This window comes from Elgaria multicarinata, chromosome 2 (genome assembly GCF_023053635.1).
Source record: "Elgaria multicarinata webbii isolate HBS135686 ecotype San Diego chromosome 2, rElgMul1.1.pri, whole genome shotgun sequence".
Classification (NCBI taxonomy): domain Eukaryota; kingdom Metazoa; phylum Chordata; class Lepidosauria; order Squamata; family Anguidae; genus Elgaria; species Elgaria multicarinata.
Genome location: NC_086172.1, coordinates 25,140,552 through 25,153,914, shown reverse-complemented (window position 1 = coordinate 25,153,914; position 13,363 = coordinate 25,140,552). Strand labels below are relative to the sequence as shown.

Genomic DNA, 13,363 nt, shown 5'->3' with positions numbered 1-13,363 from the left:
AGTCCACCCGAGCCAGCTGCATGAAACCAGCTTCCGCTGGGATCAAACTCAGGCCGGTGGGAGAGTTTCGGCTGCAGAAACTGCTGCTTTACTGCTCTGCGCCACACGAGGCTCATATTGGGTGGTATAAAAATGTAATAAATTAAAGAAAGAAAGAAAGAAAGACACCAAACATGCTTCTAGTTTTCCAAAGGGGGTTGGGGTTGTGGGGGTGGGAGGGGGCATGAGCAAGTGGCATGTTCCACAAGTTTGTACAGGGCTCGAAGAAGAATACTTTGGCACTTGCAAATATGTAAGAGTGAGGAAGTCCCTTATGGAACGAGAGGACCCCCAGCCCTTTTATTCTTAATATTGGTTTTACTTTTCAGCGATGACGAGCTGTGTCAGGTCTTCCTCCGACACAACTCCTGGGAAATGTTCAAGAAAGATCTGCTGAAACTCGTAATACAGCCCAAGCTGATGAAGATGGTTCATCCTCCAGATCCGTGTCCCACGGATGAAATCTACAACTATTGGTCCATGAATCGGGCGGGTATCTTGGACCTGTCTGCCTTACGCTACAAGAAACAGCTTCCGCCACAGGAAGGCAAATACGTTCCCGCCCAGTTGAACCAGAGGAGAGAGATCCTACCAGACATTCAGCCAAGACTGATTCATGGCATCTCGGTAGTGCGTTCCAATTTGGATGGTGCATTTTAGTGAGTTCCAAAGCTTTTGATTTACAGGTTAGCGACAATACAAAAGCAACGGTAAAAGGTGAAAAAGTGATTCTGCCAATATGCATATGTGTGTGCTTCCATACATCTATGCATCTTTGTTAGATGCAACCTTTCTGTTTTATCAGAAAGGGCGGTTTTCCTTTCTTTTTACAATAGATCTGTGTTGCGAATTCTGAATCTGGTTAATTTCATTTTCTTTCGGTATTGTCATAGGGAGAATATGTTTTTCCTTCACAATGCTCCGTGTGTGTATGTGTTTGTTTATACATATTAATAAATTATATTTTATGTTTAAATAATACTGAAATGATTTTACATTTTACTTACGTTTCATAAAAGAAAATATGGAGGTCTTGATGCCTCTATCCTAACTCTTCATCTGTGGTCTGACCAATAGCGGCAAATTCTATTTGAACATTAATACTTTTATTAATTTTCCACATAAACAGAACACATAAGGAAAGGTAAAACAACAATACAAACTACATCCGAACATAAACAACTACTAAAGTGGTCACAAATACATAAGGCTATATTCCATTTAAAGCGATCTTCATGTCAGACGACAAGTATCATATTTCTAGTTTACCAGATCTGGATTTCATAAAAGCAAGCAAGTATATTTATCAAATGCAAGAATACAAGTTATATATAAAATCCACATACAAATAAATCATCCTTTTGCAGTTCTTTTATATATTCAGTAAAAGGTTTCCAGTCCATTACATATGAAGCTATTGTTCTTTCTTTTACTAAAGCCGTTAATTTCGCCATCTCCGCCAATTCCAACACCTTGAGGAGACAGTCTTCCGTTGATGGTACTTGTATTTCCCCCCCCCCAATATTGCGCATATATAACAATCTTGCCCCCGTTGTCATATATTGGAATAACAATCCTTTCTGTTTTAATTGATCATCCATCAGTCCAAGCAAAATCATTTCTGGTTTCATTTCTACATTTACTTTTAAATCTTTTTGCATTAATGCATGTATTTTAACCCAGTATGCCTTTGCCCTTTTACAAGACCACCACATGTGGTAAAATGTTCCTTCTTGCTCTTTCCACTTCCAACGGTCTACAATACCTGAAATTCTACAATACCTGAAATCTTCCGTATTAACATGACATCAGTGGGTAAATGAGCATGATATACTGCATCACAAAAGCTTTACGTTAAAATATAAGATTCTCTAGGCCCTTAATATCTAATGCTCAGAAGACTTTGTGGCATAATTGAGTTGTAATGTAGCTGGGGAGCAGAATCTCAGGCCCAGGAGCCAAATCGATTCTTCTGGGGTTTTCCAGGTGGACGTGTCCTTTTCCTCAACCACTTATTGTTTTGTGGCTTACCAGCTTTTGTGCAGTCCCCACCCCGCATTCTAAAAGTTTTATCCTTAGGCTTAGAGTTCTCAGCTACAATGTGCTGTTATTTTTGGCCTCTCCCCCTTTTGCCTTCAGCCCTGCCCACCACCAGAGTGTGCCCCCCCCCAGAGCTTTTCCGAAATGGATATTCGGCCCTTGGACCAAAAGAGATTCAACACTCCTGTAATATAGAACACATTGGATACAGTTGTGGCTTTTCTCACTGCAGTTCAGTGCATTTGGGAAGCTGATACAGACCAGGGGTGGGGAACCTGCATGTCGAGATGATGCTGACTCCAATTCCCATCATCTCCAATGGTTGGGGATGATGGGAGCTGTAGTCCAGCATCACCTTGTTGGTCACACGTTCCCATAAGAATACGAGAAGAGCCCTGCTAGATCAGACCAAGGGTCCATCTAGTCCAGCACTCTGTTCACACAGTGGCCAACCAGCTGTTAATCAGGGACCCACAAGCAAGACACAGAGCTTGTGTTTTTACAGAAAGCCCAATTTGAGGAAGGGAGGGATGTTCGTGAACTGGAACAGGACAGGAGGTCCACTCTCCCATCTTTCCCAAAATGGACTGCCAACAAGTCCTGTTTCCATAGCCCTTATTCCCTTCTCACATATCTCTTGCCTGTGCATTGATCAGATTGGAAGGGCCAGCCGGTACTATTCAGGGAGACTCAGTTTGGCCCAGAGGTCTACACTTCTACTGTATCTACTCGAGGCGACTGTTTCTATATAAACAGTCTCAGGACAATAATCCTGGCAGCTCGAGGAGAGGGGTAGGAAGTGGTAACCAATATGCCACTAAAAGTATTGTAGTCTGTCATTTTTACAAGCTTGTAGCATCAGCAGCTTTTCAATACAGTGGTTTGTTCGCCCTGTCTGAATTTGCCAGCTTAATGAGAAGTGGTTAACCATTGATATGTTTTGCAAATGACTAATCCATGGACTCAATAATACCATACACTTGTTTACTCTCAAGTATTAAATGGGCTGGATGAGGGGCAATAAACTGAATTTGAATCCCGGCAAAATGGAAGCACTATGGGTAGGTGGGTCACAGGTCTGGGAAATAGGTTAGTTGCCTATCCTGGATGTAGGGTGTCCAGGCGTCCTCTTTTACAGCCCTCTATTTGAAGGACTGCCGAAGGACTGTCCTCTGTTTTGAAGGCATCTTTATTTGAAGGGCTGTCCAGTCTAACTCCAGTTTAAAGATAAAGAATCATCAGGAGGAAGAGCTGGGCCTTTGCCTATCAACAGCACCTGAATAACAGACAGAGAAGGAGAACAGGTCACCTGGTCAGTTTTCTACACTATGGTGAATGTGCTGTATTTCTGTTTAAATTATACTAATTATTTCTATTTTTCCATCTATACATATAAATTAGCATATGCAAATGTTATGCAACACAGCACCCTCATTTTTTGGTTGTGCGTCTCCCCTTTTTTGGGTGATCCACAAGTGACCATCCTATCTAGATGGGGTTGCGCTCCTTCTGAAAGAACAGGTATGTAGTTTGGGGGTACTCTTAGATCCATCTCTCTCATTGGAGGGGCAGGTGGACATGGTGGCTAGGAGTGCCTTTTACCAGCTTCAGCAGGTTCACCAACTATGGCCATCCATGGACCACAATAGCTTGGCCATGATGGTTCAGGCACTGAGAACTTCAAGATTCAATTATTGGAATGTGCAATAAATGGGAAGTAAGCCAATATATAGTAATGTCTTAAAATCAATCTTTCTCCAACCTGGTGTCCTCCAGATGTGTGGAGTTCAACTCCCAGCATCCCTCTGTCCTGAGACTTGTAGTCTAACACATCTGGTGAGGGCACCGGTTTGGGGATTGCTCAGTCAGTCATTTCATCTCACACCGAAACATGATAAAGTTAATCTCTCTCTCCATCTCCATCCATCCCCCACCCCATTCCAGTCTGTACGAGTGCAGCAGCCTCCCCCAGCCTGGTGCCCTCCAGATGTGAGGAACATTGGGAGTTGTTGCAGTCCAACTCCAACACACCTGGAGGGCATCAGGTTGAGGGAGGGCGGTGCGAAGTATCGGACGCGGAATGGAGGTTGGCGGGGGAGGCGATTCTGGGAGCTGTAGAACTTGTTTCTGTCTAAACCTGCATAGGGTTGCTCCGTAAGAAAAAATAAAGAGTTACGCAGAGGGACTGCGTGTGTATGTGTTGGGAGGGAGCTGATTTTGCCAGTAGTCAAGATGGCTCTTGTTGGCCTCAAGCGACGTCATCTGCATGAGCCCTGGAAGGCGGCGTGGGCGGCTGCGATGACGAAGGCGGCGAGGAGCGGCAAAGGAGGCAGCGCTGGAATGTGGGCGGGGCAGCGAAGCAGGCGATGTGGCTTCCTATTTGCCAGCCGCCGCCGCCGCCGAGCTGGGCTGAAGCTGGGGGCAGCGATCGCAGCTGTGTCTCTGTCTCCCCTGGGTCCGAGCCCGGTAAGTTACTTTAGGGGAGGCCCGGCCGGGCTGGATGAGGAGCTGGAAGGCTCGGGAGTGGGTGGGTGGGAAGGGGGAGAGGAGGCGAGCCGCATAGGGACGGGGGCACCGGAATGGGACCAGGAGGCTGGGAGGGGACCAGGAAACACATCAGGAAACTGGGAAGGAGGCAGCTGTGCATTAATCTCGCGTCTGATGATACCGCACAAGGCTGGGTCGTGGGGATGTGGTTGCGCTGGTTGTGCCTGGGAAGGAGGGGGCATCTAGTGGCGGTGGGATGAGGAGGGAGGACAAGAAAAAGAATTTCTGGGAGAAAAATAATAATAAAAACTTCCCTGGGCAAAATGCAAAAAAAAAAAAAAAAAAAAAAAAAACCAGTTACGTTTGGGGGTGGCTGAGTCGAGAAAAGGCATCTTATAAAAATGGTGAATTGTGGGTGGGTGGGGGGAAGTATCCTGGGAGGGAAGACCATGGAAGCAAGACTTGAGAAGGTTTAGGTTTAGTGTTAGGAAATTGGTGTTAGGTTTACTTTTCGAGAAGGCAAAACAATGCAAGACCGCCTGCTGCAATGGATTACTTTTTTCTAAGAAAGCCATATATCACACCACCACTGGTTTTAAATCCCTTGATGTTCTTATTTTTTTTTTCATCACTGTTTGAAAATGGAAAAGGAGAGAAGTTTATTCTACACTTGATCAAAATATGGCACTTGGTTGATGCAGAGGTCTTCTGAGAGCACTGGCTTTTGGGGAAAGTTTTTGCAGAATGATTTGTTCTAACTTTTATTCTAACTTTTTGTGTGTTCTTTGGGAAACAAAGCAAGTCAACAAACCCACCAACACATAAACATGTAACCTAGTAGCAACTTGAATTACAGAAATCGGGTGCATGTCTGAGCGTGCATTTATCTTCTTCTTTTTATTTGACAAACAAACTTTCTTTTGGCAGGTGGTCTCTCAACGTTGCTTGCGTTTGGGTACATTGAAAGGACATTTTCCACTACTTTTCCACTGCCTGCTTACTGTTCAGTTCGTTGCTGAGAGGATGATTAAGACTTGGAGTCAAATGACATTTTATTGAGATTTCATCAGTCAAACAACGGCAGTACTTCCTGGGATCTTCTGCAATCCATACAATATGGAGTTATAAATTTCCTTTTCTCGTGTCCTCACACATCCTGGATTCTCCAAGCGGCTTAATTTTACTTGCGGAGATTAATTCTGAAGTGCCATTGTTGAAAAGGAGAGGGCGGGCTGCCACCTTTAGCCATTTTCACTGTGCAATAGTATTAGAGGGGCTCATTTATTTCTTCCTTGATTGAATCCAAAAATTAAAGGTAACCTTTTGAATTGAAAGTAAGCATGGTAGGATCGTGAGCATATGGTACTCCACAACCACGGAAGAGGGACTGAAGGATGGCGTCCAGAGAGAGGCTATATGAACTTTGGATGCTTTATTGCAATAAGGTAAGGTTATTATGATTGGCTGGGCGTGCATTAATGTATTGTTTTATGGGAACCAAATATCTAAGACCCTTTTCTTTGGGGATTTATAAGGCAGTATCCAACACTGCTGTTGTACCTGCACTAGTTCTGTTGTACCAGTGTAACTTACCACTGGCAGAACAGGAACTAGCACTACTTAAAGGAATCCTGAAATGACCAGAAATGCTCGTTTTTGAAATGGAAGAATTCAGCAGAGCTCTCTTTTACTCATTTCCAGTTGTTTCAGGAACTGCTAGCTTCCTGCTGTACTAGTGTGTATGCAGCATAGGATACAGCCCATAATATACTGGTACAGTTGGCCCAAATAGTTGGTGTTCTTGTTGGATCTGTTTTCTATTGTCTTGCATTAGACACAAATACTTAAGTTCTAATATTACCATTTTTATATGTTCATCTAGAATGTTTACACATCTATTCCTAAAACTGAAGTGTGAATGTGATAAATATATATCTCATACTAGGGAGCTAGAATTGTCTGCAGCTTCAAAACAAGGGCTTATCATGTCGCCTGAACCAGGGGGCATGGCTTGTTGGAGGGTTAAACAACCCTCAAACAACCTTACAATCACCCATGGGTTATTTGAGGGTTGTTTAACCCTCCAACAAGCCATGCTGCCCAAGTTTAGATGACACGATAAGTTGCAGCCAGGTGGTGACTATGCAAGGGCAGTGATTATACAAAGTGCCTGGCATGTGCTACAACTTACAACTAGACAGTGGCTAGTTTTGATTGTGTGAACCAAGTCAATGACTCGAGGGCTAAAAGAAATGATACGTTTATGACACCATAACTTTTTGGAAAACTTTATTATTCTCGTTAGCCTCTGGTCTATTTCTTGTTCCTTTCCCATCTTGAATTTAGTTGCTGTTTTAGGAATACTACTGTTTCTTCAGTAGTTTGATAGTACAAAAGTGCTTGACATTTTTTACTTGTGTGCTCATTATTCTGCAGCAAAGAAGAATATGCAAAAATGTTCCTCTGAGCCATAAGAATTGATGTTGTGGAATTTTTCTTAGTCTTGTTGCTTAAGCTAGCAAGCTTTTGAAATACAAACGTCCTATTGTTTGTCTTAGAAGCTCATTATGACTATGTTAAGCAAGACTTCTTCCTCTTCTTTAACAGGTAATTGAAAGTATAATGTTTAAGAAAGCACTAATACTGAAGCAGAGATTTTGAAGTGGTACCTAATATTTACAAAGTTAGTGGTAATGTGTAACCTTTTATTCCTATCAGTATTAACTGCCTAAACTCTGTGAACCGCCCAGAGAGCTTCGGCTATTGGGCGGTATAAAAATGTAATAAATAAATAAACAAATAAATAAACTCCTAGGTGCTATTCTATCTTTTACCTATGACAACTTCCTTATAGCACAATCCTATGCGTATCTGCTTAGAAGTAAATCTCACTTATTTCCAAAGTAAGACTCATTGAACATTGCATTTTTAAGGTTTTAATATTTTGTGAACTGCCCAGAGAGCTTTGGCTGTTGGGCAGTAATGTAACAAATGAATAAGTGTGCATATAGTTGCAGACCTAGAGTAATTTACAGCACTATCCTAAACATGTTTACTCAGAAGTAAGTCATCTCTAGTTCAGTGGGTCTTACTCCCAGATAAGTAGGTATATAAGATTGCAGCCTTAGTGATTTTGTAATAGAAAATTGCATTCTGTATACAGCAGAGGAAAGAGACTAAAGGCACAATCTTATGCATGTTCAGACTGGAAAAAGTCCTACAACTTCCAGCATTCCCTAGCCAGCCATGTTGGCTGGGGCATGCTGGGAGTTGTAGGACTTTTTTTGCTGTCAAAACAGGTAAAGGACTGCACCCTAATGCACTCAGCTGGGGTGGTACAGCTTTATGGAAAACAATGTCTTGAAAAGTTAGCAGGAGCTTGAACACGGGGAAAATGAGCCTAATTGCTTGGTAGTTTAATGGGAATATAGGAAGCTGCCTTATACAGTAGGGATGCCTACTGTTCATAACTAAAACCCAGTGGGGAGGGGATGTGACTTCTCACTGCTGACCGCTATATGGCCATTCTAGGTACAGAAAGGGCTTGAAGCATTCCTGAGGCGCCTCCAATCCTGCTTACCACATCTGCCTCTTGCAAAGTCTGTTGCAACTAGGATGCATGTGGCACATAGCATCACTGGAATCTCTTTGGGGGATGGTTTTGACGATGGCAGAAAGACCCAGAAGAAGTACCGAGGACTCCGAATTCTTAAGCAGGGGTGGATGTGAGCCAGGTTGTCCTTGCTGAGGTCTGTCAAGGTTGTGTTTGGTTTCCCCAACTGACACCTCTCCATGCCGTCCATTGGGGCTGTTGGCATGACATGACACCACAACATTGGTGAAGCTGCAGTGCATGCAGGGAGTGTGCAGCCTCCATTTGGAATATGCAACCCCTGCATGGGGGTTGTCATATTGTGTGAACCCGGCAAGCATGGGTTTGTTTTTGGGTTAAATAACTTATGGGGTTCACTCAACATGAGGACCCCCAAGCATGTCTTGCATATGTGACCTGGCACCCATGAGCTCAGATACTCATCATGGGGTAAATAATCCATGTCGCAGCATGTTGTCTGAACCCTGTTAATGGGGCAAGACAGATGTATAGGGGAGAGGTAAGAGATGGCACAGAGAATGCAGAAAACCCAGTATGGCTGCAGTGGGTTGTATCCAGTATTAGTCCTACTTAGAGTAGATACATTGAAATGAATACGAGTTACGTTCAGCTAACACTGGATACACCCATGTTGTATTGCCTGCTATCTCTCCTTCCCTTGCAGTATGAGATACAAGCCTGCCCATGTGAAAGCATGTTATGATCACTGCACATAACATTTAAACTGACAGCCATCCCCAGTGATATTGCTAATTGGTTCCTGAGCAAGGCCCAGGTTGGGAGCTTCTGAATTAACTGTTTGCAGTAGTTTCCAACCTTGGGTCCTCTGATGGGTCAGACTACAACTCCCATAAACCTTGACTATTGTCCATGTTGGCTGGGGGTGATAGGAGTTGTAGTCCAATGATTCTGGGGACCCAACACTGGGAACCACTGGTTTATGCCCCAATGTGTGTGGGGCTCTTCCTTTCATGATAGCTCTGAGTGAAGAAGGTGATCTTGGAGTGCAATTCTCTACACGATTACTTGACCATAAGTCTCACTGACTGGGTTCAGACAACACGATAATCAACGGGTGGTTTAAATAGGTGACGGTTGGTTATTTAACCCACTGTGGGTTATTGTGTTGTGTGGAGGGAGTTTTTTAACCATTGGGTGGTTATTTGGCCAAAACGGCCAACACAAATCAACACAGCATAACCAATGCTGTGCTGAGCTGGCTATATGAACCACTGTTGGTTAACGTGTTCTGTGGCGGGCACCATTGGTTATTTCCTTGTCCACAGAGTCGCAAGGCAAGAGTGGTCAAAGCGGTGGCTGCCGCTCTAGTCCAGCTGGCAGGATAGATTTTTCGCAGCAATGGCTCATGGGATGCTAGCAGGAGGACTGAGGGGGGAGAGAGATGGGGGATGAGTGAGTAATCTCAGTTTAGACTAATAGTCAACTCAAAGCTAGTCCTAATCCACACATGGTTGATTATTATCATGTTATCTGGGGAATACCCCCTAGATAAACAACTGTCCAGTTGATTATTATCCCACCATTGACTATTGTGTTGTCTGAATGTAACGTGTTCAATAGGGCCTTGCTTCCACAAATTTTGTTATTTATAAATATAAATATTTTTAAAGAACTTCAGGTAATGTAGGAGCTGATGAAAAAGATGAGAATTCACATTTTCAAAACGGCAAAGAAATGCAGTAGTCGGGAATGACTTGTGGGTTATAAAAGTAGGTTAAGATGACTTTTTTTAAAAAAAATTGGATGAGCATCTGTTGAGAGAACGCATAAGCTTTTGAGTTTAAAAGCCCATCAGGCAAAAAAAATATGCTGTTCTTAAAACTTTAATCTACAAGTGATTTATGGCAGTTTTGAAGCGGTTTATGTTTGCAGGGCAAATTGCAGCACTTGAACCAGATATATTTCAGTACTGTTTTGTTCCTTAGCTGTCCTATTTATGAGCTGAGTGACTCAGATTCAAATGATCATCTTGGAATGACTGCAAAGACGACCTTTCAGGATATGCCTTGTTTGACTGAAAGGGAGCAGAAATGGTCTAGCCATGTAAAACGATGTCTCTTTATTAATTTGCAATGAACATTAAAAACAAAATTTAAATAAAAGTATAGTTAAAAGTTAAAGGCCAATGAATAAATTCTATTGTCTGTTAAATTGCTTTTTTTAATGTATCAATATTTTTATGGTGTATTTATCTGGCATATTTATCTAACTCAAAATAGTACGGTCTTGCTAAAGGGCTACTTAAGAACAGAGATCCATCATTTCCAGGGAATACAAAGGGGGGAAAAGATGTAAAAATACTGAATCAGACTGTAAAGCAATTACTTTCTGACTCTTTAAAGAAATGCACTTGACAAAATCCATTAATGTTTTTCTTATTTAAACGCTCTAAATAATATAAACATATCAGCGCTTTTTTGTGCCCCAAAGTACCCAAGGCAAAATGCTGCATTCAGAGCAGAGTAGCCTGGCTCCAGACTTCCTCAAATTTGAGAGCAGACCCATTGAAATCAATGGGACTGAAGTTAGTCATGGCTAACTCAAGCCCCATTGATTTCAATGGGTGGACTCTTAAGTATGAGAAATTCTGGTTCTAAGCCAATGGAACCATACGAAGTTAAATAAAGTAATAGTCACTGAAAGCTAAAATACAGCTTAAAAATCCCCCTAAAATTATTTTTTTATTGCATTTCTATACCACCCAATAACTGAAGCTTTCAACTGGTGACAAGCCTTGGGTATGATTCAGCAAAACTGAGTAATTTTTGGCCCTGCTGGGAGGGATTTTCAGCAGGTGCCTGTCTCTTCAATTAAAATAAATAGAACTTGTGCTGGAGCACGCCTTTTGTTTTTGGAAAGGTGTACAGAATTAAAATATGTAAGCTTCCTTGTTTCAGTACCGAGTTAATAGCTGCATAATGCATGAAGCCTTTGTGCCTCTTTAGGGCATTGGTTCAGATGGCTGGTTTGGCTCTTTTTACTGTATTGCTTTCCTGTCAAAATTGTCGCAATGGAAGAGCTTGATCCCTCAAGTATATGTCATATGGGGAAGACGGAGAAGATGAGGGCAGAACCTTTTAAAGAATTTGGCAGAAGCACTTCTGTTTGCTGACAGACTGGCATCTGCTGCTATTGAAGAGAATAAAAACTTTTCTGGTTATTGAAAGAGAATAGAGCCGGAGGAGTTAGAGATAAAAATGCAGATTGGATTGGCGTGTGTTCTGGTTAATAAAAAATACTTTGAAAGATCCAGTTGCCATAAATTGTTCTCGTTGGGTTTTTACGCAACCCACATGGCAAGAGACTGTACTGCACTGGTAAAAGTGTGGTGTGGTGGCTAAAGTGTTGGACTGGGAGTTGGAAGATCCAGGTTCTAGTCCCCACTCAGCCATGGAAACCCACTGGGTGACTTTGGGCCAGTCACACACTCTGAGCCCAACCCACCTCACAGGGTTGTTGTTGTGAGGTTAAAATGGGGAGGAGGAGGATTATGTACGCTGCCTTGGAGGAAAAAAGGCAGGATATAAATGCAATAATAATAATAAAAATAGTTGGATGAAAGAAGTAGATGAGATGGAAGATTATGTTATTTTTTTTAAAAAAAATTGTGCCTGTTAAGTTTATCTTACTAGCTACAGGTAATTGGGGAGTGCCGTCATAGCTGTTTGCCCCAACAGCTGTATATATGTGTGTGATGTGTCATGTTTGAATAGCGTTTATTCGCAAACAATTCAAATTGTGCTTAGATCCAAATTGTGGTTGATAACCCACATTACATCTGAAATTGACCATACCACTCAAGGGTAAATATGTAAGCTATGTCCTGTCTCTGAAAATCCTTTTTTTGGGGTGGGGTGGGGGGTGAGGTGGAAAGAAAAGTGAATTGATTTTTTTTTGAGGGACTTCGTAAAATTCCCTTGAAAAAGTGTAAAGAGGAGGGGCATGTAGAATCATGGAGTCGTAGAGTTGGAAGGGGCCTACAAGGCCATCGAGTCCAACCCCCTGCTCAATGCAGGAATCTACCCTAAACCATCCCTGACAGATGCTTGTCCAGCTGCCTCTTGAATGCCTCTGGTGTGGGAGAGCCCACAACCTCCCTAGGTAACTGGTTCCATTGTCGTACTGCTGTAACAGTCAGGAAGTTTTTCCTGATGTCCAGCCGGAATCTGGCTTCCTGTAACTTGAGCCCTTTATTCCGTGTCCTGCACTCTGGGAGGATCGAGAAGAGATCCTGGCCCTCCTCTGTGTGACAACCTTTCAAGTATTTGAAGAGTGCTCTCATGTCTCCCCTCAATCTTCTCTTCTCCAGGCTAAACATGCCCAGTTGTTTCAGTCTCTCTTCATAAGGCTTTGTTTCCAGACCCCTGATCATCATGGCGTAGCGTACATGCTTTGCATGCGGAGTAGATAGATTTCTCACTTTGCAAACGTAGGTTCATTTCCCACTTTATGGCTCAACAGCTCTAATATTCTGCCACCTTGAGAGCGTAATTCGATAGCCTTGGAAGCAAGTAGTGCAATATAGACAGCTGTCATGTCCAACTTGTTTTGTGGTCAAATTCCGCTGGGGCGCTTTGGAAATTAGCAAGATCACTTTGGCCAAAGAATCGCCACCCCCAAATCCTTTGTCTAGGTAGCAAGTATCAAGCGATGAAGACCATCTGTTCACACCCATTTGTACAAGGCTGCTGGAAGTGATAGAGGAACTTTCCCCCCAATATTTAACAAACCTGATTGTGCCCAAATGGGTTTGTCACTCACTTTTCCTGCTGTAGTTGCCTTTGCCTCTGGATGAGGCAGATTCGTTTCTGGCCTATGCCGGGATCACGCAACACGCTAGCCCACCAAGTGTGGGTTGTTGTTGAAATGTGGTTTATCATGTTGTCTGAACGCAGCACAATTTCTGCAGGGTGGATTAATGCCTCGTTTGCACACAGTGCATTTTCCACAGAGTGGGTTATCGTGTTGTCTGAATGCAACATTTCTGCGTCAGGATGGCTTGTTAACCATGAAGTATGGTTTATTTTTCTCCAAAAAGCCACTTTGAGAACCCATGGTTAGTTTTTGCTTTGTTCACGGTGGTTAACAAGCCACACTGCATGGTTAATAAGCTACCCTGCAGAAAAACAGCTGCATTTAGACAACACGATAATCCACCCTGCG

At 42.8% G+C, this 13,363-nt stretch overlaps 2 protein-coding genes across 2 annotated transcripts in view; both read left to right on the top strand.

The window, feature by feature from the left end:
• Positions 1 to 731, top strand: part of CNBD2 (cyclic nucleotide binding domain containing 2) — a 29,761-nt gene extending 29,030 nt beyond the window's left edge. Inside the window, exon 13 of the mRNA XM_063147701.1 lies at positions 369 to 731. Coding sequence (XP_063003771.1) covers positions 369 to 699 — 331 coding nt within the window. The 3' untranslated portion in view covers positions 700 to 731. The remainder of the gene's footprint in view (positions 1 to 368) is intronic.
• A 4,991-nt stretch (positions 732 to 5,722) lies between these two features.
• The window catches only part of NBEAL1 (neurobeachin like 1), a 134,445-nt gene continuing 126,804 nt past the window's right edge, over positions 5,723 to 13,363 (top strand). Inside the window, exon 1 of the mRNA XM_063116150.1 lies at positions 5,723 to 6,011. Within this exon, the coding sequence (XP_062972220.1) occupies positions 5,961 to 6,011 (51 nt within the window). The 5' untranslated portion in view covers positions 5,723 to 5,960. The remainder of the gene's footprint in view (positions 6,012 to 13,363) is intronic.